Consider the following 25,797-nt stretch of genomic DNA (forward strand, 5'->3'; position numbering starts at 1 on the left):
TACCACACGGCCTCTGGGCAGGTTCATCTGTACACATCGAAATTTGATAATCGAGACTCAACAAAACTTCACCGAACTACCATCAGCCGAGAGTCTCTGCAAACCCCCAGCCAACAAAAATTCGGCAAAATTAAGTGGATCATCGGTGAAAAAATCGGTGTGTAGAGTGAACGTTCCGCTGCGTAATGCAGTATACTGGGGAATTCGCCCGACTCTTCCCAGGCTCCGTTCGCCATTGAGAATGTTTTAAACCCCCTCAACAATTTTACCCATAGCACGGGTCGCATGACACTATGGAATTGGGGTTCCCTGTTTGGTAGATTTTTACCACTGAAACAGGTAGTCCGTAGTGTAATTCTTAGCCGCTACCGACACTACATGGCTTATCTAGGCTGTTCGGTGAAAGAAGCTGACATTGAAGAACAGCTTCCATATTTAGATGGGCGAACAGCCGCAGAAGGAAGGAAGGAAGGAAGGATAACGGGAGGAGAGGGATTTGGGCTAAGCGCTTATTTAAAGGCGGCACTGGCTCGCCTTGTCAGGGCTGCTTTAGGACATGTGGTATTTAGGCCTAGGACGTATAGGGCCCACTACCTCGTCCTACCACACCCGCAGTCAGCCCCCGCTGCTGGTTCGGGTCGCGAATCACAACTAGTTGCTATCGCGATTAAGCATTATCCACCACCTATGACCCGCCCGGTTGCTTGCAGCTCAGCTTCCCACGTAGCGTTCCTCCACCACCACGGGGCCCGGGCAGTCCTTCACACCAACCATCCTTCCTTTCCTACTCGGTTCCATCAAAACACGGATCGACGACCACACGGGGGAACTTCATTCCGGAACCACACCTCGCCCGGGTAGTTCCTTAGTCTGTCGTAGAAAGGTTTGACATTTCAACGTCGCCGCACTCGATAACTTTGCTGTTTATTATGCGTTATTAGCATAGGACGGACGTACGGCACGCTCCGGATCCGTAATGAACTGAATCTATGACCGGTGGTGGGGTTGGTGGTGGCTTGAATAGAAGTCTAGGACGATTACGCTGGTTCCACGTAGTATCATTATGGCATGTGGTTATTATTCTTGTTTGGTTGTTTGTTTACCGTCTGACAGGGCACGGAGTGGAAAGCGGTTTAATCTAAATAAACAAATCCGTTCTGAAAAAAAAAGTTTTGTCTTGCAATTATGGTTCACCCCAAAAACTAAATTGAACTAGACATGTTTGGAAAGTTGTCCGAGGTTATGGTTGATACAGACGCGGTAATTTTGATTCTTGGAATCGTATGTGAAGAAAACAGAAATTACTGTTTCGTGAACTGATACGATATTAGTTGTTTAAAATCTTCTAACCATTTTTTTGTCTTAAAAATTTCTAAATTTTTAACTGATAAAACATTACAATTACATAATTTTAATAGGTGCTTTTTTCTCTTCTTCCAGACCGTCAAATTCGAATAATAGCTCAGTGGAAAATCGATCCATTACACGTCATTAAGGGGCACGAGCAACTAAACTACACTCTTGTGCCATAAAAACAACTCCGTTCCAAACAGAAAACAATAAAACAAACCACACAAAAGTTGAAACAGGAAAAAATAAACAATTTTTGGGGCGCACTGATTCGATACAAATCCGCATAATAACACCAACAGTTAAAAGCCACCAAGCAGACGAAAAACAACTACCTAACCCAAAAACCGAACCGAAAGGTGATTCATGCTTCCGATCCGGTGCGAACGCGGTCGGAAAAATGTGAGAAACACGATCATTATCTATGTCCCGTATGTTTATGGTTGCATAAAAATATGTTTTCGGGGAACCATTGGTCGGCGAGCAACCAAAAAAACAGAAAGTGAGGTGAATATAACAACAGAAAACAGGAGAGAAAAAATAAATAGTTCGTGCCCCTGCATTTGTGGGGCACTGGGAAGTGTAGTTGATCTTTGATGATTCTGGCCGTCTGCCAGCATAATAGTGATAATTAGATGAATGAAGAGAGCTAAATTAGAGCCCTGGTGTGAATAATTGTCCGGAATAAATTGGATCGTGCTGTAATTGAAAAGAGAGCCCCGCCAGTTCCGGTATTGTGTGAATTTAGTAATTGATTCTATTATTTCGGAACGGTTGTTCGCTGTAAATTGTTGCTGTTGTTCACATTGTACTGGCGGAAGAAATGTTGGTAGTTCCAACTGATAAATGAGCCGTCGATATAGTGGACCAGAAATAGTAAAGGATCGAAATCTGAGCCGAAATGGATAGACCAGGTTGGCTCATACTGCTGATCGTCGGAATGGCGCTGTGTCAGCATTCAAAAGGTAGGTTATTGGCATAGGTGGACTCAGTTGGTTGGAAAAAAAGGGTTTTGCCAATAAAGAAAATAATTTTATGTCGATTTCAAACCATACTCACAGAAACACACTTCAAAGTTTTTTTAGGGATTTGGTTTAACAACCAAGCAAAGAAAAATCAAAATGGTAATACACATTGTTAAAAACATTACACATCGCTCTTATGAATTTGTTCTGACCATATTCGGTGCGCTGAAGTTCATGTGTACATAAAGTTATGGGATCTAAAACATCATTTGGTCAGTCAATATTTAATTAAACTAAATTAAACTATTCGTGCGTTCATGAATCGACTATATCCAGAAGTCTCCACTCTCACCCCTAGGGCCATGCCTTCAGTTGGGCCAATAAAATGGACGCTCATATCCACTGGACAATACGTTCCATAGCGACATGACCGGGAACTCTAATGATACGGAAGAACTCACTCTCTTCTAACATCTTAACTGTACACACAAAATTAAGTTATCAGAATCACGGTCTGCGCATCATCATCCAAGAACACGGGTGACACAGTTATAAAATCGAATTTATACACACGAAGTTACATACACTCAGGTTTTTTTACGCGGGGGATAGAGACCGCGTAAATGAAAACCGCGTAAATTTCAAAATCCGCCTAAATGAAAACCGCGTAAATTTCAAAATCCGCGTAAATGAAAACCGCGTAAATTTCAAAATCCGCGTAAATTTTCATTTTTCATTCGCGTAAATTTCAAAATCCGCGTAAATGAAGACCACTTAAATTTAAGAATCCGCGATAAAGGGAACCTCATTGATGGATACCGCGTAAATGAAAACCGCGCAAATTTCAAAAACCGCGTAAATGAAAACCGCGTAAATTTCAAAATCCGCGTAAATGAAAACCGTGTAAATTTCAAAATCCGCGTAAAAAAAACCGCGTAAAAATACCGCGCAAAAAAAACCGCGTAAAAAAAAACTTGAGTGTACACGCTATCACACACGACATACGAATTCCCACGTGATCGAAAACGATAACGTACAGCCGCTCGAGTTTTTCGCGATGACACACGCGATTTTGAAGTCCCTATGTCCGCACATATCTAAACCGTTAAACGAATATCACGTTCAGAATCACAGCCCACTGCAATTGTAGTGAGTGTTTCTAATGAGAAGTTCTTCCATAACCCTAGCTCGACAGTTGTAGTAATACAACTCTCAAAAAAAAGAGTTCTTTTGTTTTATAAAGTTATTCAAAAACTGCGTAAACCTTAAGAAAGTACGGTTGGATGAGTTTCACGAATGTAGGTGTATGCAGAAACTATCTAACAGAGCACAGTGGTCCAGAATGCGAATTTAGCATGAATTTTACCTTTTTACTAAAATTAAATGACTTAGCCTTACGACATGTTTGGCAAAGTTGTTGTACTTTGCAACGCCCTTCTTTTTGTTTAAACCGATGCAAGGGTGCTTCTAAATTTGGCAATATTTAAAATAGATCTTTTTAACGGTTTGAGATAGAGCTTTATTATCTTCGATGAAGTTGTAGAGCAACACATTTTAGACAAATTTACTGAAGACATCCGAGCTCTAGCTTTTATATTTTCCATTGCACGAGAAATTCAAATGTATGCTTTAGGGTGTTCCTTAAAAAACGGTTTTATTTCTAAAACTTTTGCAGTTTTTATTTTACGCTAAAGTACCCTTTGGACAACTTGAAGATACTAAACACCAACTACTTAACTTTTTTAGTTTCGATTTGGGTACTGAACATTAAATACTGTTGCTTTTATATGAAATAGCATGCTTTGTAGTATAGATCACCAAAAAATGGCAAAAACGATATTTTTTTATATCTTGCAATATTTGCTGAAAAAATAGTTTATTTTTAGTAAAAGGTATATTTAACTTTCTAACGAGCGAAGCTAGAGGACAAATTGTTCTCCTTCACAATATCTCAAAGTATTTCTAAAGTGATCTTAATGAAAAATCAAAACTGCCAAAGTTATACAAAGCAAATCATTTTTTAAGAAACACCCTAATTTTTTTTGGTAAATTTCTTGTAAAATAAAAAGTACACGACATAGAGTTTCAGTGTCTTCGACAAAGTTTTCAAAATTTTATTTTCTGGAAGACAGCGAAACTCTATCTCGAACCATTGAAAAGTTAATTTTCTTATTTTAAAAAATGTAGAACCACCGTACATACTATTGAAAATAATAGAAAAGTATTGTAAAGTGCACTATTTTATCAAAAAATGAAGCTACATTTTTTATATTGTTCACCGTGAAAGTAATTTAACCCTTGTGAAGGCAAGCTAAAATCCTAACATTAAAGGGCAAGCCGGGCCTCTCAGGCCCGTCTAAATTCAAGCTCCTTTTTGCCGTTCTCATATAGAAAGGTTATGCAATCAGTCGAAATTTCGGCTTTTTAACCGAGACCCGCAGGGCCAAATCTCTTATACCATTCGACTCAGTTCGTCGAGATCGTAAAATGTCTGTATGTGTGTGTATGTATGGATGTATGCATGTGGCAAACAATCTCACCGATTTTTCTCAGAGGTGGCTGGACCGATTTATACAAATTTAGTCTCAAATGAAAGGTGCAGCCTTCCCATCGGTCGCTATTGATTTTTTTATTGATCCGACCTTCGGTTCTGGAGTTACATGTTGAAGAGTACAACCACACAGCAAATTTCCATAGAAGCTGATACCACCATATATATATATATATATATATATATATATATATATATATATATATATATATATATATATATATATATATATATATATATATATATATATATATATATATATATATATATATATATATATATATATATATATATATATATATATATATATATATATATATATATATATATATATATATATATATATATATATATATATATATATATATATATATATATATATATATATATATATATATATATATATATATTAAAATATGTGCAACATTACTTGGCTTTGCATGTCTAGATCATTAATGATCCACCGAAGGCACTTCGACCACATTGGCCAGCTATGGCGGTTCTTGATGCCCCGGGGGAACTTACCAAGTTCCGAAGATAATGTCATACCTATTTCTCAGCGAATTCTTTACCGATTTTTACATTTTTGGTTTCAAATGAAAGGTACAGCATTCCCACGTCGACTGTCCATTGGTTCTGAGCTCCATTTCGTTTGAACACGACCAATAAATGTTTCTGGGTTGCCTTAATAGCGCAGAACGAACAGAACAGAGAAATCGCAAAAATCCAAAACGAAAAAAGCAGTTTTTTCCATACCCTGTGTTAGATCTTCATAAAAATCAATCAGCAGTACTGTAACAACATTCTACATAAGCCGATTGATTTTCATGAAGATCTAATTCACGGTGTGGAAAAACTGTTTTTTTCGTTTTCGATTTTTGCCCATTCTCTATCCAACCTTAATTTCTTCTGATGCATAACCGGAGTACATATTCATATTTTTCTGCATCAGATTCATCGTCGGAAGCAATATCATTCACATCTTCTTCCTCGTTTTGCAAATCAGTTTCGGAATCGTCTGCTGTTGAATTCGCTCGAATTTCTTCCATTATTTCAAATTCTTTGAGACGATTGAAAACATGAGGCATATCGTCTTATAGCCATTTCAATTTTTGTTGCTTTTCGATCCTACAATTTGAATATTTACGACAACTATAACGCAAAGAACAGACAACAAAAATAGACAATAACGACAGAGTTAGGTTATGTTGTATCCAAATAATTATCAAGTAGACCACAGTGGGTGAAATAAAAGTATTTACCCAAAAAATATGACACACGTCATTAACGTATGCTATTTTTACATTTCTTATAAAAGAAATGTATAGAATTCGCTCAAACTTTCAAGTTTTTTTTATAAGAAAAGGTAAAAAGATAAAATCAATCAAAACATGAAAAAAATTCCTGCTAATATGAAGATGAACTCATCAAAATGTTTTTTTTTTTTTCAGATAAATATTAATGTATAAAACCCGTGGTATTCCTAGTAAATATTGCATGCACACCGGGCCTGCCAGGCCCGGCTTGCCTTTTTGTGCATGTAAAAAATTCAAACATAGCTGCGCATCACTCCATAGATGAAAATTTCACAATTCTTTATTTTTGTTATAGATTTCAAAGCTATTTATCAAAATTTCCATGCCCAAGCTTATACTGCATACACATGTTTTTGTAACTAAAAAATTGTATGGTGCCGGGCCTCTGAGACCCGGTTGCCTTTTTGAGGGTTAAACATATGTAATATGTCAGTCAGAGTCAATTCATGAAAATCCAAATTTTTAATATAACCTTTTCAGTTTTCATTTTTTTCCAACCTATCCTTCAAATGTTTTCAGAGTTTATGAAGACGAACATTTTCTTCTAATACCTCAAAACTCTAGCCTTTATCGTTCAGAAGATATAAGCACTTAATATTTCAAAAATAGATTTTTTTAAATCAATTTTATGAAATTTTAAAAAATATTGTATTCGCCATTTTTTGCTCTATTATAACTCTAATCATGACCTTATTTATAGTTCAAAAAGAATTATCTTTTATTTGCCCCAAATGAGTGATATTGTTATTCCAAACAACCCCATTTTCGGCGAAAAAGTGCTCATAACTTTTCAGCGGAAATAGCTAAATATGTGGTGCCATGAAACAAATTATCCGCCTTGAAACAATCTTAAAGTTGTCTGAAGACTACTTCAGTTTTAAATGAATACAGCAAAAATTATTGGAATAAGACAGGATTTCGAAGAAACACCCTAAGCTCCGACATTAAATTTGTTGTAAAATAAAAAGTATGACAGATAGAGCTTACCTGTCTTCAGAAAACTTTTCCAAAATTTGTCGTTCTACAATTTCGCTGAAGGTCGTTTGGCTCTAGCTAGAATGATTAAAAAGTTTATTTTTTGATCTTGGAAAAATTAGAACCACCCTAACTGTTGTTTTAACAAAAAGAGGGAGCTCATAAACTAAGAAAACTTCTCCAAAGACTTAATAAGGCTAAGTTGTTTAGTTTTAGTAAAATCTCAAAATTCCTGCTAAATTTGCATTCTGGACCACTGTGCAGTGTAGCCACGAGAAAATAAAAGTATATTTTTCTTATTTTGATTGATTCTATCCAACAAATTCCATAAATATACTGAGCTTATTAATTCAATTAATGATACAGAATACACTTGTTATTCAGTTGCCAGGTTAATTTCGTTTCTTTGCTGGCTATGAGTGGTATTATTGTGCAAAAATACATCAGGGGCGGATTACATAGTTCACTTATGCTCGAAAATGTAAAAGAGGTCATCTTCTGCCTCCAATTAGACATTATATGTGATTTTGAATTGATGAATGAATTCATATTTTTTCTGCACTGAAAGCAACCGATTCAACGTGAATCTGCAGAGCTGAAATAAAAAAAATTGTCTAAATACTTTTACAATAAATAGTGACCCGGTCAATTGCACAAATATTAGCTTTTCTAGGCAAAACTCTCACGACCGGCTGGTTGGTGTTCAAATAGCATTTGTTGAGAAAACATGGGTTATTCTCGGTAGTCGGCTGCCCATCTTTTGTTAGGGGAAACTTTGCCACGGCGACCACTATTCAAGTTATCTTTTGGGGCTGCCCCTATTTGCTCTACATATTACAAATTGCCCAAATACAATGTAGCGAGTTGTTTGTTTGACCACATATGTCGTCCCAACCGGGTAGTACATTATTAATGTAGTTGAAGATTCGTTCGGGACAGGTTTGCAATTCCTCGCGAGGCATTCAAGATGCCTTCCGAAGTATCGATTCCTTCGTAGAAATGGTACTGCTCAATGACAGAGAATATGTTCTGAGCTATCGGGGTCATAGTTACAGAATAAACAAATGTCATTTTGATATTTTTTTCAGATGATACTTGTCAGGACAAAGTTCCGTAAAAAATCTGTGATAAAACGTAAGTCTTTTTGGTTTTGATCAATTAGTTTTTTGGCTCTCGTTGTATTTGGGTGTATGAAGTTTTTAACATGTCAAGCGCCTACTACGTTACGCCAGTCATTTAGTAGTTGGTCTCTTGCCCAAGCCGAAGTTCTAGTTTGATGGCACAGACAGATATGCCTAGAAATGGCTCTTGTCCAACAAACATGATGGCCGACGAATTGGCCTCTTCGTTTCCATCGATTCCTTGGTGACCTGATACCCAGAATATCATTACATTATTCCGAGTTGCTAGTTGTTGTAAAGATGTGCTGCACTCCCAAGCCAGTTTAGACTTACATGTCGACGATCCTTATGCTAACAGCTTGGCTGCTCGAGAAGATTGAGATTTTTGTATGCCTGTAATTTCGTTTCCTACAGACCACCGTGCAGGTGTATATTGCATATAGGGGAACATGGGGAGACTTGATCAGGTTTTCAGCTAAACCCGCGGAAATATCTAAAAAGGTCTTCAATCCTTCAAAAGTCATTGAAGTATAATGTGCAAAGGTATTGAGCGTGGTCATGATTTTTTGTAGAATTTTCAATTCACTTTTTTAAAAGTTATAAAAGTTTTTCTGTGAAAGTTTTTTTGGTCAAGTCTCCCCAATATGGGGAGACTTGACCAAGGCTTGGGGAGACTTGACCAAGAGAATTTTCAAAAATCGAGACAAAAAAATATGACATAAAACATGCTGTCTTTAAATTTTTCATATTGTCCAGATCCTTAAGTACCAGTAAAAAATGTAAACGGTTTGCATTTCATAAATTTCGATTTTTTTATGCATTTCTTTTTAGCTTAGCTTAGTTGACCGCCCGTGAGTTTCCCGTGATTGACCAAAGCCTGTTTAAATTGCATTTTGTACCAATTGTATGATACTTGGGAGTAGTTCATCCTACTCAATGTTTAACCTAAAGAGACTAAGATTATAGTATGATCAATAACGTAGATGGCCACGCCCATGCAGGTCAATTTTGAGATGGGAAGGAATGTTAGTTCGACACATGTGAATATTCTCTGCATCATCCACAAGTGTCACAGGATAGGATTGGTGTTATTAGGTAGGGAGATGAATCAGGTTATATTCAAGATGATGCTGTTCGAATAATACTTCTAACATTGATAGTATTAATTCAGCAAAATTATTAGCTTTTATCAGCCCACGATTTTCTCAGCCTCATATGAAAATTTATAGTTGGTAGTTTGATGAGCTCTAGCAGACGAACCAAGTCGAATTCGAGTAAATTTTTTCATGAGCATATTTTTCTTAACTTAGAGATCCTTAATATGAAAAAAAAAAATCCAAATTTCAATTTTATTTTAAATTTTGCGCTGGACCCTATTAAGCAAAATTTATTCTAAATAATCGGAAAGGGTTATGAAGCTAGATCTAGGGACTAAAGAAGAATTTTTTTTTCGGTTTGTTAAAAAGAAAGAAAAATATATGTCCCGATTTTGTCAACATCCCCGTTTTAACAGTCCAAAAATTCACCAAAGGGCTGTTAAAAACGGATCTTCACTGTATTAGAATTGTTTAAAGTTGATGCAAGTTATTATGAAAATTCTGCTAGTTAACTTGAGTGCTTATGCTACAGAATTTGCGAAGTTAAAGGCTGATGAAGTACTATCTCTGATAGTCGACACTAAGCTAACAAGGCATCAATACTTATTAATTTGTGCATAAGTAGTACAAAGGCGTCTTTTAATATTTGGCTAGATTATAACAGAAGCGCTTTTTCTAAAGATACTTCTAGATTTCCGATCTGTATACTTCACATCCTTGCTCTCACTGGAGTACTATGGTTCTAAATTTTCATAACTTTCCCTACCCAGTAATCTCTAGCTAATTAAATGTCGTTAAAATGTAAAAAAGTGTTATACCTAAATCGAAAATACAGCTAAGAAATCAACCGAATTGAGGCTAGCCTAAACAAAAAATTAATGAAATCGTCGATTAAAACCAACAAACGATACCGAGTTGACAGCTGAAAGTCATAGTAAGAATGTCGATAGATTCTCTCATCTAATATAAAATTTGTAGTAAAAAAAGTTACAGTTCACTAAAGTACGGTGAAATCTAATCCGCAAGAACCGAATTGTCGATAATGAAATTGGATAGTTTATTTATGTTCTCATTCGTATTCATTACCAACTATTGGCAAAACTTATATCATAAAATGCGTGACAAAATCAATTTATCACTATAAGATGAATTGGTCTGATCTTTTCGATATCAAATTTGAGCTGAGCGACTCCAAATTCACTTATAATATATGGCTATGGAACGAAATTCTCTGAAAATGTTTATGGCGGATGAAGAGAATGTAGGTCAAAAAGGAGGGAGGAGGGGGGGGGGGGTTGATGTAGAAAGAGATGTGTGAGGGGAAGTTGAGAGGGGGCTGATGGAGTATTCAACACCCAACCGTACATTATGCCGACCATTTGAGATTTGGTTTATGAAAATCGGTTCAGTCATCACCGAGTAATCGATGTGACTAATTCTAGAATACGTCCAGAACCTGAAAATTTCGGAACTGTCGATATTGGACGTTATATTCAAAGAATCTTTGATTGGCCATCAGTGATCTAGACTTGCGAAACGAAATGATGTGATCTAGACTTGCAGTTAGAAATGGATTTTTAACCCTTGAAGTATTACGATTGTACCAGTTTATATGGGAAATTCCTATGTGGTCGCAAAAAACAACCTGTAACTTCGGAACCACATGCCAGATACGAATGAAATTCAATAACAGTCCATAGGAGTATTGTATCTTTCATTTAAAACCAAGTTTATAAAAATCGGTCAAGAATTCCCTGAGAAAAAGGTGTGAGATTAACTTACGAACTTGGAAAGTACCTGGGGGCATCAAGAACCGTCATAGGTGAGCAATATGGTCAAAGGTGCTTAGAATGATCGTTAGTGATTTAGACCCGCAAATCCGAGTTACCCTTTTTGATATGTATTACACCAGTTGGACATCATGGTGTTACCATTTTATATGGGAATTTTCTGGGTGACCGCACTCTTCAACTCGTAACTCCGGAACCGGAAGTCCGATTGACAAAAAATCAATAGCAGCTTATGGGAGCGTTATACCTTTAATTTGAAATTAAGTTTGAGCGATTCGGTTCAGCCATCTCTGAGAAAAGTGAGGGAGTTTTGAAAACACACACACACATACAGACATTTGTCAATTTCGACGAACTGAGTCGAATGGTATATGAGACTCGGCCTTCCGGGACTCGGTTGAAAAGTCGGTTTTCAGAGTGAATGCATATCCTTTATGAGAAAGGCAAAAAGTTACAGTTCACTAAAGTACATTGAAATCTAATCCACAAGAACCAAATTAACGATAATGAAATCGGATAGTTTATTTATGTTATTATTTGTATTCAATATCTGAATTGGCTGAATTGATTCGATCTTTTCGATATCAAATTTGAGCTCAGCTACTCCAAATTCACTTATAATATATGGCTATGGGACGAAATTCTCTAGAAAATGTATATGGCGGATGTAGAGAATATAGGTCAAAGGGGAGGGAGGGGGGTTGTGATGTAGAAAGAGATGGTGTGAGGGGAAGTTGAGAGGGATTTGATGGAATATGCAACGCCCAACCGCATATTATACCCTCCATATGAGATTTGGTTTATGAAAACCGGTTCAGTCATCACCGAGTAATCGATGTGACTAATTCTGGAATACGTACAGAACCTGAGAATTCCGGAACTGTCGATATTGGACATTATATTCTTTGATTGGCCATCAGTGATCTAGACTTGCAAATAGAAATTGATTTTTAACCTTTGAAGTATTACGATTGTACCGGTTTATATGGGACATTCCTATGCGGCCGCAATAACCAACCTGTAGCTCTGGAACCAAATGTCAGATATAAATTAAATTTAATGGCAGTCCATGGGAGTATTGTATCTTGCATTTGAAACCAAGTTTGCAAAAATCGGTCAAGAATTCCCTGAGAAAAAGGTGTGAGATTAACTTACGAACTTGGAAAGCACCTGGGAGGATCAATAACCGTCATAGGTGGGCAATATGGTCAAAGCTGCTTAGAATGATCATTAGTGATCTAGACCCGCAAATCCGAGTTATTTTGAACCCTTTTTGATATGTATTACACCAGTTGGACATCATGGTGTTACCACTTTATATGGGAATTTTCTGGGTGACCTAACTCTTCAACCCGTAACTCCGGAACCGGAAGTCCGATCGACAAAAAAATCAATAGCAGCTTATGGGAGCGTTATACCTTTCATTTGAAATTAAGTTTGAGCTGAACCGAATCAGCCATCTCTGAGAAAAGTGAGTGAGTTTTGAAAACACACACACACATACACACATATACAGACATTTGTCAATTTCGACGAACTGAGTCGAATGGTATATGAGAGTCGGCCCTCCGAGCCTCGGTTAAAACCAACTCGATATAGCAATTAATACTGCATATGAGACATATAATCGTAAAATCGAGAATGAAATCAAGACTTGTCCGAAAAATTTCTTCAATTACGTGAAAACGAAATTGAAAAGAAAGATTCCATGAGAAACCGGCCGACCACAAAATATGACCATCGTCGATTCGAACGAAACTTTGAAGTTGTGTTCGGTTTATGAATCTCCATGATTTTCTCTGACAATTGCAATATTTTTATACATGAGCAATTTTTCAAAAGGGCGTAAACATTTCTACGTGTCTTAATTTCAATTTTTTTTGTTCGATTACTGTATTTTATACAGCATAACTTTCTGAGAACGAGTTTCAGGGAATAAATATTTATGTACAAAAAAAATATACACTGAAAAAAATGTTGTGCCATTTTTCACAAAAACAAAAATTTGTGTTAAAAATCTAAATTGCAAAAAAACCCATTTTTTCAAATTTTTTATATTTTGTCAAGGAAAGCCTTAAGAGAAAAGAAACATTTTGAATGTGATTGTATGATGGACAACTTATCGTAAAAAAGTTTTTCTAGCAATAACTTTATATATGTTCTTAAATTTCACACTAATTGACATACAAAACTGTAACTTTATTACAGAATATAATTCAAAGTATTATTTTAAATCGAGATGCATTTAACCAAAAATTTTCAAAATGCGATAGCTTTTGAGATATTTGGAATTTTGTTCCTACAAAAACAGTCAATTCGTGTGATTATGCCCTTTTTGAAAGTTATTACCCCATCATAAAATGCCAAAAATCAAATGTTTATCGTTTTAAAGATGCTAAAGAAACTTTTTCAGTATATTTGGGACATGGAGAAACTTTCAATAAAAAAGTATTCCTAACAACAACTTTTGATATATTTTTATAATTCATACTATTTGCAGTCAAAAATGCAATTTTATTTTTGAATATGATTCTAATCGCTATTTTAAATCAAAATTCTCATAACAAAAATTTTCTGAAATGTGGTGGTTCACGATATATTTTAAATTTTGTTTTAACAGGAAAATTCTTTTGTTTTATTATGACCTTTTCAGAAGTTATTCGCATTTCTCCATCAACAACAATAGGTTTTTAAAAAGTGCCATAACATTTCCTGTAACTTCTCTTTTGATATCAAGACGATATTATAATCCATTTGAAAGTTACATGAAAATAACGAAAATATGATCGAACTATTTAGTTTAATCATAAGACCCTATGCTTGAAAAGTATTTTGGTTGTTTTCGTATAGCTTTCAAATGGTTTACAAAATCACCTTGATGTTAAAGATAAAGTTACAGGAAATGTTATGGGCCTTCTGAAAAACTTATTGTTGTTGATGGAGAAACGCGAATAACTTCTGAAAAGGTCGTAATAAAACCAAAGAATTGTGTTGTTAAAACAAAATTTAAAATATCTCGAGAACTACTACATTTCAGAATTTTTTTGTTATAAGCATTTTGATTTAAAATAGCGTTTAGAATCATATTCAAAAAGAAATTTGTATTTTTGACTGCAAATAGTATGAATTATAAAAATATGTCAAAAGTTGTTGTTAGGAAAACTTTTTATTGATAGCTTCTCCATGATCCAAATACACTGAAAAAGATTCTTTTGCGTCTTTAAAACGATCAACATTTGTTTTTGATATTTTATGGTGGGATAACGCGAATAACTTTCAAAAAGGGCACAATCACACGAATTAACTGTTTTTGTTGGAACAAAATTCTAAATATCTCCGAAACTATCGTATTTTGGAAGATTTTTGTTAAATGCATTTCTATTTAAAATGATACTTAAAATTATATTCTGTAATAAAATTACAGTTTTGTATGCCAATTAGTATGAAATTTAAGAACATGTATAAAGTAATTGTTAGAAAAACTTTTTTACCGATAAGTTCTCCATCATACAATTACATTCAAAATGTTTCTTTTCTCTTTAGGTTTTTGTTCACAAAATTTAAAAAATGGATTTTTTTTGCAATTTAAATTTTAAACACATATTTTTCTTTTTGTGAAAAACTACACAACATTTTTTTCAGTGTATATTTTTTCGTACATAAATATTTATTCTCTGAAACTCGTTCTCAAAAAGTTTTGCTGTATAAAATACAATAATCGAACAAAAAAAAATTGAAAGATGAAGCACGTAGAAATGTTCACGCCCTTTTGAAAAATTACTCCTTAGTCAAAATAATCTTACTGATTGTGGAAATTTTTTAGGCTTCCATGCCGGTGAACCGTGTCAAGTTTCATAGGAATCTAGGATGGTCGGTCACGATTTTAAATATTTTCGGCCGGATCTTCGTGGAATTCCTCAAAAGTAGCAACTTTCCATCCCAAATGCATGTTGACGGACATGTAGGAAATAACATTACTGAAATCTGCAATTTATTTGGAAAATTCTTTCAAGAAGTGTATACTTCATATTTCGAAACAGACCGCAACCGCGACTACTTTTCATTTATACCTGAATTTTCAAATGGCATTTCCATCCACGAACTATCTGAACACGAATTTACCACTGCACTAAAAAAGCTAGACGCATCAAAAGGACCTGGACCTGACGGAATTGCACCAATATTTTTAAAAAATCTAGCAGAAAAACTTACTCTACCATTTCTACATATTTTCAACATGTCACTGAAAAATGGAACATTCCCAGAAATATGGAAATCATCCTTTTTGTTGCCAATTTTAAAATTAGGCACTAAATCGGACATCCGAAACCATCTAGGGATTGCTATTATCAATCAAGGACAAACTAACACGTACCAGTTCTGTGAACAAACGGCACATTACGGACAACCCTGTCCAGAAACCGCAAAGAAAAGCTCAAATACAGAAAGAAATGCCAACACTCAATCTCCAATATCATTCCCTGAGCCACAAACGATTGCCAAATTTGTGGTTGCTGTTCAAACAATAATGACAACTGCGAAAGCCGCGTCAAGTACCACAAACTCAACAGCCAATACCATCGATGAGGGAGTTACTAACCAAGACGGAGGGTTCACGCTCGTGACCAGAAAGGGGAAGAAGTTAGGAACAACACCTGATCGCGAACATCAAGGCACTAGCTTCGATGATAACCCGGACATGTGCGACGACGACAGAGATGTGAATGATCCCCATAATACAGTTAAAGTGGATGCAAATATTTCCCCGACACGAAAACGGATCTCCGCGCGCAATGGCAAGTTGCACGTACGGGTTCGATAGACTCTTAGTATTAATTGTTTATTTATTTTTATTTTTTACATCATGTAAATATATAAAAGGCCCACGGCTCCGTGAAACTAACGCCTTGAGCCGTGCCAAATAAACGAATGAAAAATAAAACAAACATGATCGACTTGCAATCAAGTTTCGCCATCCTGGAGTCTTGAGGTGTGCTTCTGGATATTTTTCCGTCCAAAAAAAGGTGCTCTGATTCTGGCTGCTGTGAGATTTATCAATCAACTTTATATTATTGCTGGTGTCGTTGGTGGTTGGCCGAAAGCTCTCAATTCCAATAACCGGACAAAAGAATTCTTCGCTTCAGACCTGTGCATTTGTGCCCCGTAAATGTTTGGTAGGCTCGTAGGCATTGTTCAAGCTATAGTTGAAGAACTAGCTCTTTTTCTGCAACACACAAATTAAATAGTACAAAATAGTGTATAATATCCAATACATATAGAGAGAAGGGGTCCGTTTCATTTGAGACTTGGAAACCCTTCGTCACAAATGTTCTCTTGTTTGAATCCGACCTTTTCTTTCCTACTAAAACTTAAGAACTCACGTGTACTAGTCTAGGCAAGATCAGTACGATACGATAACACATTTACAATTTGTTGTTGGTTATAATACAATCTTTTTAAAAGATACCATCGCGGTGCAAGATCGTGTGGTCCTACCTCGGTTTTATTGTTATCTATGTAGATACACGGGGATACTAATTAGAACGCTCCCCAACTCAATCACGTGTTTTGGATTAATATGCATCTGCATCAATAACATTAACCCTTTCATGCCCAACTTTTTTCTAGTGCATGCAGAGTTTCAAAACTATTTTTCCTTGAAGACGGAGGAGTCAAGAAACACGAAAAGCCTTTTTTAATAAAGATAGGTGCTTCCCTTGCAGTGCTAGAAGCTGCTCATTTTTTACCTTGCAATGCTCAATACAATTCTACTAGAATATTTACAATAGTTCAATTGCGTGGAAAACGTAGCCAAATACAGTCTAAATTGATAAGTTTTATCAGTTTTCACTAATATAGCAACATAACGAAGTTATATGAAAAATTCATTTTCCGTCATCAACGTAAACTATCCCTGGCAGCACTGCTCCATCGGAATTCAATCAGACTAATTGCAATAACTTCAGTTCTAGAGCTGATGCTAGTAACTATTAATACTCAAATGAAAACCAATAGTCACATTTGTTAGCCTTACTTGTTTTTGTGAGCAAATCTTGCCTCAATCAAAAGTCATAGTTGTTTAAATACGTTGTTGTCCACAAACAACATGGGCATGAATGGGTTAACGGTATCAGTACCGTGTGCTTGATACGATGGAACTGGATAAAGGCGACTTCCGTCAGCTTAAACTCCATTCTCACCTTCAGTAAATATTCTACATCTCGAAAGCTCGTTTTTAGTTTCCTATTAATTTAAATTAAAGAATATTTTTGTCAACTTGTTAGCACTACATATGTTTCTTCGGAACTTTTTTGTAGTCCTTTTCATAGATGTATGTCAGGAATTTCTGTACTTCATTATTACTGAAGAACACACTGCGAATCATTTTAAATTCCTACTTATTATAGTCTTTTCTCGGAATTTTGCTACATTTTAAACCTAAAATTGTTATACAATCCATCGTTGTCAGCGCTGGTGAAGGGCTAAATTAAAACATCGATGAATTTAGTTAATTAACGTTACACCATCCCATCTCACCATTTCTCCTAATTGAAGTAAACTTCATCCTTTAATTATTCCATGTCGCAACTCACCGCTACCGTAGCCCGGAACTGTTGCAGTAGGAGCTGGCAACATTAAAATTAAATGACCCGAAATGACACCTTCTTTGTCACCGCTAGCACCGTCAAGCGAGTGCCTCTCTGTGACACGTTTCTCCCTCAACCCCAACCCCAGGCGACCCGATCTGGACTAATTGAGATCAAAGTCGGTGTAACGTGAAGTGAGATAAAAAAATACTATTAAACGAAGACGAAGAAAAAGCAACTGTGCGCCACTTTTGCTAAGTCAAAGCGCAAGAAATTACAGAAGATGCATCTCTCCCGAGAGTCGCTTTTATTTTTCCCATTTTGCTCCAGTTCGGATCACCATCTCATCCTTTTTTGCATCGAGGGACACGCTTTTTGTTGCACCGAATGGTGTCCACTAATGAATTTACTTCGTTTTCATGTAAATGGAGCGCACAATTGAAGAAGCGTTGAAAAAAGAACAGGGACTGCGGGAGGGCAACATGAAAGGTGCAGAATTAAAAGACACTTATCTGCATTAAATTATCAGATAAGAAAAAAGCGCGAGCGTGCTGCACGGAATTCGCGTTTTTGCTGTGCTTTTGGTGTTTTAGTGAATGTGATCTTATTATGGGAGTTGGAGACCCTTCTTCTCTTATGCCTGGTCACAAAATGTTTACCTCATTTGGCATCTTGGGACCGGTTTTCGGAAACAAAAATCAGATATGAGATAATTGAAATTTGGAACTGAAATCTGCTTACTGTAAACTGCAATCTAGAAACTTCAAACTGGGAACTAGAGACTTGAAAGTAGAAATTAGCTACTTGAAACTAGAATCTAAAAACTAGAAACCAAAAACCAGAAACTAGAATCTATAAATTAATAATTAGCCATTGAAATTAAAATGCGTGTTCCAAAATTAAAACATCCACATTTTCACAGTAAAAATGAACAAACCGGGCTCCAGTTTCTGTCAAACTAAAGCACAACAAAATTTATAATAATGCAAATTGTCGAAATTACGACAAGTCTGGCTGGCTCGTCTGGGTTAGTGACCGCAATCGACTGCCTGGATAGGCCTCCGTTGAGCAGCGACCTGCTCGAGCAAGCGGACTGCGAAATGGCAAAAGGAAGTTGGCAAAATATGTCTTAAAGTACTGAAAGTTGTACCCGAATTGTGTTTGCTCTGAAACAATTCTACCGTGCCTGGGGGAAGGGGGAACGAACCCGGGGAAAAACAGGTCCAATTATGCACGGAAAGCTATCCACCCGAATGGAGTTGTTCGAGCACGAATGACGATTTTAATGCTGATTGTTTGCCTGAAGAGGCTTCCTAATGAATTCGGCCGGGTTTCGTGATTTTAATTATGATTGTTATGTCTCGAGAATTTTGCATTTAAATTTATTAAAAAATTCAAAAAAAAATCAGAAAAGTGAAAAAACCGAAAGAACATCTGCTCATAATCCACTTATGACAAAATAGCTTATCTTTCCCGTTTTTCTCTATCCCAACATCCGTCTCACTTCAGTCACGCACATCAAAATTAACGATTATTGTCGGATCCTTTCCCGGTCCAATTTTCCCAACTCACTTTCACATGTGGTCCTTTTTCGTCCGGAAATGGGTATTAAATGGGATTATGTCCCATGTCCGATGAAAAGAATATTAAATTGTCACCGAATTGACTAGCTTGCAAGGATTTTGACGAGCTACTGCTGGACAGTAATTGAATTTTTGCTTCCATTTTCCAGAGAGCTTCTCAGCTTCTCTTGGAACACTAAGGTCCGGCCCCGGGAAACATCATCCCACAAATAGGGGAAAATTAACGAACAAAACTTTGCCGGCGGCCGCCGTCGGCTTGAATGGTCAAACCTCCCTCCGCCCGCCACCGGGCAGCAAACACAAATGTCGCCATCAAGGAAATCCCGTATTTATCATTATTTACTTTGTGTCATAATGGCAAACTTTCCGATTTTTCTGTTAGTCACTGTTTTCCTTTCCAGCCTGGACTCGGGTTGACCGATTGCGGTTGAGGGGGAGTTGAGCTCCTCCTGCTGCCGGGTGGTCATTTGTTGGGGTGGGGGTTTTGCTACATAGTGCGATACCAGTTTTCTGCTCGTCATCCAGCGATAAACACGTGCGATTGGGTGTGTGTGTGTGTGAAGAAAGGAGCAAACTTTTTAGATATGGAAAACTTTTCCCTTACTTATATTGTGTCCCATTATCTAGCTTGGGATCAGTACGTTAGTAGCATGAGATATTCTGCCTATAGAAGCTTTGTGATTTAGTCCACGGTGGTTCTTTGGCATAACAAACCTGCATTTAAAAGGAAACGTTTAATCGGTTTAGTGGAACGCATAATTGATTTTGGAAAAAGTATGCCGGTTAATTCCACTATGTTGTAATAAACTTTAATGAACTAGAAGTGCAACCTGCACATCGAAAATGTACATACACTTCGCTATCACAGATGTGTGTATCTATGTTTTATAGTCTCCATCAGTATACGTATCAGTCTGACTGATACTTAAATCTATATTTTCGATGAGCACGGAAAAAATTGTTCTCGAAATCGTGAAAAAATGCCATGAATTCTGGAATAATCACGTTTTTACTTTACGTATACAGGACCACGAACAAAAATCATGTGTTAATTATGTTAAATTTCCGATAAAATAATTGTGAAATAATTCATAAACACCGGTGAAACTACCAAATTATATTGTTAGTTTTAAGATAACTGTAAATATTTCCTAAAAAACTATTATTATTGAATTCCTTGTTTTAAAATTTTTCATAAAAAAAATCTTTTGCCCCCTCTCTTGTATATAGAATCTTATTTCTAGTCTTAAGATAGCTGTAAATTTTTTCTCTTTTATAAAAAAAATATTTCAACATTGTAACCTCCTAGTTTTAAAATATCCAAAATGTAAAAACAAAAGAATTTGGCACCGCCAAGCTAACGCATTTGTGCCTATCAAATAAACGAAATGAATAAAAAAAACGTTTTTAATCCACCTAACAGTGTGACGAGACATTTCTTATATCTCTTATCACTCTCTTCGGATATTATATCGTTTGAGAACATTTAGAACTTGATGCTTCGCGATGTTTTTGATAACACATACTACATGGGATAGTGGCAGGACTCAGAGAATCGCTCAAATCAGCATAGGACAACATCAGTGCTAGAAATCTCAAACCAAATCAATGGGAAAGCGAAAAAATCGACTTTTTCTAAAGGTGACTTCCCAGTAGTATCCTTGATTTGAATTATTATCGCTAATCCTAATGCCAAAGAACAAATAAAAACCTCTCGAAAACGAACCGTTTGGGAAAATCATCATCATTACTGGAATTTTCATTTTAACGAAACTTTTCGATAACCTTCCGTCACTTGCGTTAATGCGCTGGGTGCACAGTGCTCTGAAAATCTAGCGAAATTGTCTTAGGGCACCAGCGGGTCTGTAAAGAATATTAAAAATTAATTTCTATTCCATAATTTTCAGTTCAGCAATTCGAGAGATCGTGCTCACCGCAAGCCATGAAAAATAGACTACGTTGTGAAGCGATGGTCACTATTTATTAAAAAATCACGGTTAAATAAAAAATAAAACTATTAAAAAATTTTAAATAGTTTATAATTTTCACAAACTTATTAGGAAAAATTGTTCAATAAGCTTTCGTAATATTGTGTAGGAAAAAAGCTGAAAATTTCAGTATTTTCTCTATCTGCAACATATAAACCCTTAAGTATACCAATTAATTGGTATATGAATTGGAATAGGTTCGCCAAATTTTGGAAGAAGTCTATAAAATAACCCCTTGAAAGCTACCTAAAAATTGTTGTAGTTCGATGCAATAAAAAATCCCCAAAAATGAAATTACCTATTAATGTGAAACACAGCGAATAACACCTACAATAAAGACCCATTTTTATCAGTCTCATGGTGTATTTTAGGCTGACAAAATGGGGACATTGACTAAATCGGGCAATTTTTTTTCTTTATAATAAACTGAAGCTGTTAAAATAATCTTCCCGTCCCTTGATGTAGTCTGCTAACTATTTCTGATTATGATGAACTTTTCATTTTTGCATATTTCCATCTTCATGATAAGGAAAACATGCTCAAGAAGGGATTTACTCGAATTCAGTCTTGTTCGTCTGCTAGAGCCCATCAAAGATAGGTTCATATTTGGCTGATAAAATCGGGGTTTCAATGTATTATAATAGATATTCAGCATTCGAAGAGGTTTCTTGTGAACGAGTGTAGAACGACTTTGTTTTTACTTACTGGATGTCAGCGGTGTAGCCAGAAATTCGGTTTGGTGGGGGTTTGGTGAAAATCGATCTTACTGTCCAAACGGCATAATTCCGAAACCGTAATTTTTGAAGTTATAAAATTATGCAGAATTAATTTTTCAGAAAATAGTAACAGAGTTCGTGTCTTTAGCGAATTTGTTGAGACTTGTCATGAATATTAACCCGAGAAAATTCACCATAAATACTTCGTGGACGATATATCGTCAAAATTATTTTATCAAATGATGCGCTGTTTAACGTTTGTAAAACTCATTGAAGATACTAAACTTCCGAAATTGGCGGTTTCAAAATGATGCTATCTTGACCTTAAATTACTGTTTTTGAACATTTGACCTATACATATAATTGGTCATACAACAAAAATCAAATGCCCATCAAAATCGATCAGGACCTGCTAGAGTCGAATGGAAATCGTCATTTTTCATAAATTTCTCTCTACATTCGGAAAGCGTTATCCTCGTTATTAATCATATTACGTTTTCGTCTCAACTCGACGCATTCCCAAAATAAAAACCTGTTTTAATCCACCTAGTGGTGCAATTGTGCTTGTCTCATTTATCCAGACTACGATTCCTGGTTATGTTCAATACAATGGTGGAAATGAATATTACATGTTTAGTACGATTTGCACATACGTACAATGGATCGACAGCCACGATCTTGAGATGCTATGTAATACTGAAACATCGCTTGAAACCAGCGGCAGATCATGGAGAAAGATCCAGGAGGTCCAGGTTCTGCCGAAAATTTTCCACTTGTTAAGTAATTTTAAACTAGTTTTAATTTTAAAGTGGCAACCTCTCACTGCATACCCCCCTCGGGCCGGTATAATTGAAGATTTTTAGAGTGATTGCATAACCTTTCTATGTGAGAAAGGCAAAAATGTACCAAAGTCGAAAGAAGTCAATTTTTGTCAAACATCTCAATGTTTCATGCATTTTAAAGTCATTTGGCATCAAAAATACAACTTTGATTTTGAAAATTTTTCATTTCAGTTTATATGGGAATTTGCTGTGTGATTGCACTCTTCAACTCGTAACTCCGGAAACGGAAATCCAATCAATAAAAAATTCAATTGCAGCCGATGGGAAGGTTGTACCTTTCATTCGAGACTAACTTTGTGCAAATCGATCTAGCCATCTCTGAGAAATAGAGGTCACATTTTTTCCACATACATACACACACAGACATTTTCCGATCTCGATGAACTGAGTCGATTGGCATATGACACTCGGCTCTCCGGGTCGGGATTAGATTGACGAATTTTAGAGTGAATGAGAAAGGCAAAAACATTTTTAGCAAATGTTGAAAGTTATGCATTTTTCTTGGTGAGCTGTTCTATGTTTCATAGGCATTAAATCAATTTTAACTTCGCTTCCTATTAAATAAAGACCCTTATTCAAGCGAGCTCAATTTGAAAAAAAATCTGAGGATTATGATTGATTACAGAACTCTGGAATTTTCTATTGAAATGTTTTCAGGCAGGAATTTGATATTGATGCTATTAGACAACTGTGAAATCAAGACCAATAGATCAGTTACATATCAGGACCCCATTCCGACAATTTATCAAGAGTCCTCATGATGTTTACAACAACAGGTTATCAATCTACGGATCAGATAATTGTTATTGTAATATTGAATTAAATCAGTCTGCATCAATAAATTTTCAACTTCAATCCAATTTTTTTTGGGTGTTGTGGGGGGGGGGGGGGGGTTATGGTGTTAAACCCCAAAACCTTCTCTTGGCTACGCCGTTGCTTGGAGTTATTTATTTCGCTTTTCATTTTCCGATATGTTTCAGATCGATCCGATGGTTATAAGTTACAAAAATTGCAGTCAGAAGGTTCGCACAAATGAACATTTTTGCACTGATAAGTTATCAAGTTCCTTCCAGACAACTTGGAAGTGTTCGGTGATTATTTCTAGCGGTTGTAGATAGAAAAATGAAATACAAAATTCGTTTTATCGAAATAATGTTTGGCTTATTTCAATGGATTATTACTATATTGAACAATAAATAGGCGACAAAGAGCAATCAACAAACAACAAGCCATAACTTTTAAAGTATTCAAAATAGATATTTGAAGTCTTCAGTAAAGTTATTCGCAAAAGTAAGAGCTACAAATTTGCTGAAGGCATCATTTCGATATAATCACTTCCAAGAAAATTTGTGAAAATATCTCACTCATAGGGGGATTAATCAGCAAAAGAGCAATACCAAAAGAAAGGGCATGTTACCTCCATTAAATTTTCCGAAGATATTATTGACCTAAAATGAGCCGTATTGGCATTAATAATAGATTACATGTTTTTGGTCATATATCTGGCAATGGGAAATGATAAAAAAGTCCGCATTTAATGTTAAATATCTCGTTTGATAATAGTCCGATTTCAACAATCTATAGCTTGTTCGAAAGGTATTCAAAAAAACATATAAATTGTTAATCTATATTGTCAATTTCGGCAGATAATTTAAAAAAACTGCAGAAAACGCCATTTTTACGCATTCAAACATTCATATCTTGGAAACTAAACATCAGAATCAAAAACAAATTAATAGCGTTCATACTGTTTTTTAGTTCTTTCATTTAAAATTGGTTTGGATAAGATCGGTTCAGCCATTGCTGAGAAACACGAATGAGAATTTGTCCGTTACATACACACACACAGACACACACAGACATTGTCCCAAATCGTCGAGCTGAGTCGATTGGTATATAAGACTCGGCCCTCCGGGCCTCGGAACAATTCTTGAAAGTTTGAGCGAATTCTATACATTTCTTTTATAAGAAATGTAATAATTCATAAAATCATCAAATATTATTCATGTATTCGTGAACTGGTTCATGCTTCCCAGTATAATAATCACGACTTACCATTCGTACTCGTAAAATAGTTCACGAAATCATACATTATTATTCATGTATTCGTGAACTGGTTCATGATTCCTTGGAGAGATAGTTGAACGAGTTGCAACTATCAAATATCTTGGAGTCACATTGGACGAAAAACTAAGTTTTAATGAACACGTGAACTACACAACCCGGAAAGCTGCCAGGAAGTTTTGCGTTCTTTGTAGGATTAATAGGTTTCTCACATTCGACTCGAAGACATTTGACTGTTTACAAGACCATAATAGCTCCTTATTTTGATTACTGTGCTTCTATTCTGTTCTTAGCATCCAAGAAACAGCGTAAGCGAGTGCAGATCTTGCAAAACAAGGTAATTCGACTGTTTCTACGATGTCACAGACTAACTCCGCGGCATTTGATGCTCAATTGTTTACAATGGATGTCAGTTCAGCAAAGTATTGAATATAACACACTTGTTTTCATTTTTGAAGTTTATAAATACGACCGGATAATGTTTATTAACTTTGTTTTTTATTCCTCGGTTTTTCGGTCTTTCAAATTAGAATGGGTATTATATACTGCCCGACTTTTCGGCCATTGGTTTTGGCCTTTTTCAAGAGAAATATGTTATCGTTCTACGTCGAACGATAACATATTTCCCTTGAAAAAGGCCAAAACCAGTGGCCGAAGCGTCGGGCAGTACACAATACCCGTTCTGACTTGTTTTCATCTTCAGAGTAATAAATGGAATGACGCCGCAGTACCAGTGTAGCACTGTTGCGTACGGAAGAGATGTGCACCGGTATGAAACCAGACAAGCCGGCAGTCTGAGATTGTTGAGCGCTAAGAAATCTTGTACGCAGAACTCCTTATTTTATAAAGGCT

The 25,797-nt window shown here is 35.9% G+C and overlaps 1 protein-coding gene across 2 annotated transcripts in view; it reads left to right on the forward strand.

Annotated features, from left to right (window-relative positions):
• Positions 1–25,797, forward strand: part of LOC131690732 (roundabout homolog 2-like) — an 834,482-nt gene that overhangs the window by 242,169 nt on the left and 566,516 nt on the right. For both annotated transcript variants that reach the window (XM_058976690.1, XM_058976691.1), the window contains exon 2: positions 1,441–2,315. In XM_058976690.1, coding sequence (XP_058832673.1) covers positions 2,252–2,315 — 64 coding nt within the window. In that variant the 5' untranslated portion in view covers positions 1,441–2,251. The remainder of the gene's footprint in view (positions 1–1,440; positions 2,316–25,797) is intronic.

The sequence above is a fragment of the Topomyia yanbarensis genome, chromosome 3, assembly GCF_030247195.1.
Source record: "Topomyia yanbarensis strain Yona2022 chromosome 3, ASM3024719v1, whole genome shotgun sequence".
Lineage (NCBI taxonomy): Eukaryota > Metazoa > Arthropoda > Insecta > Diptera > Culicidae > Topomyia > Topomyia yanbarensis.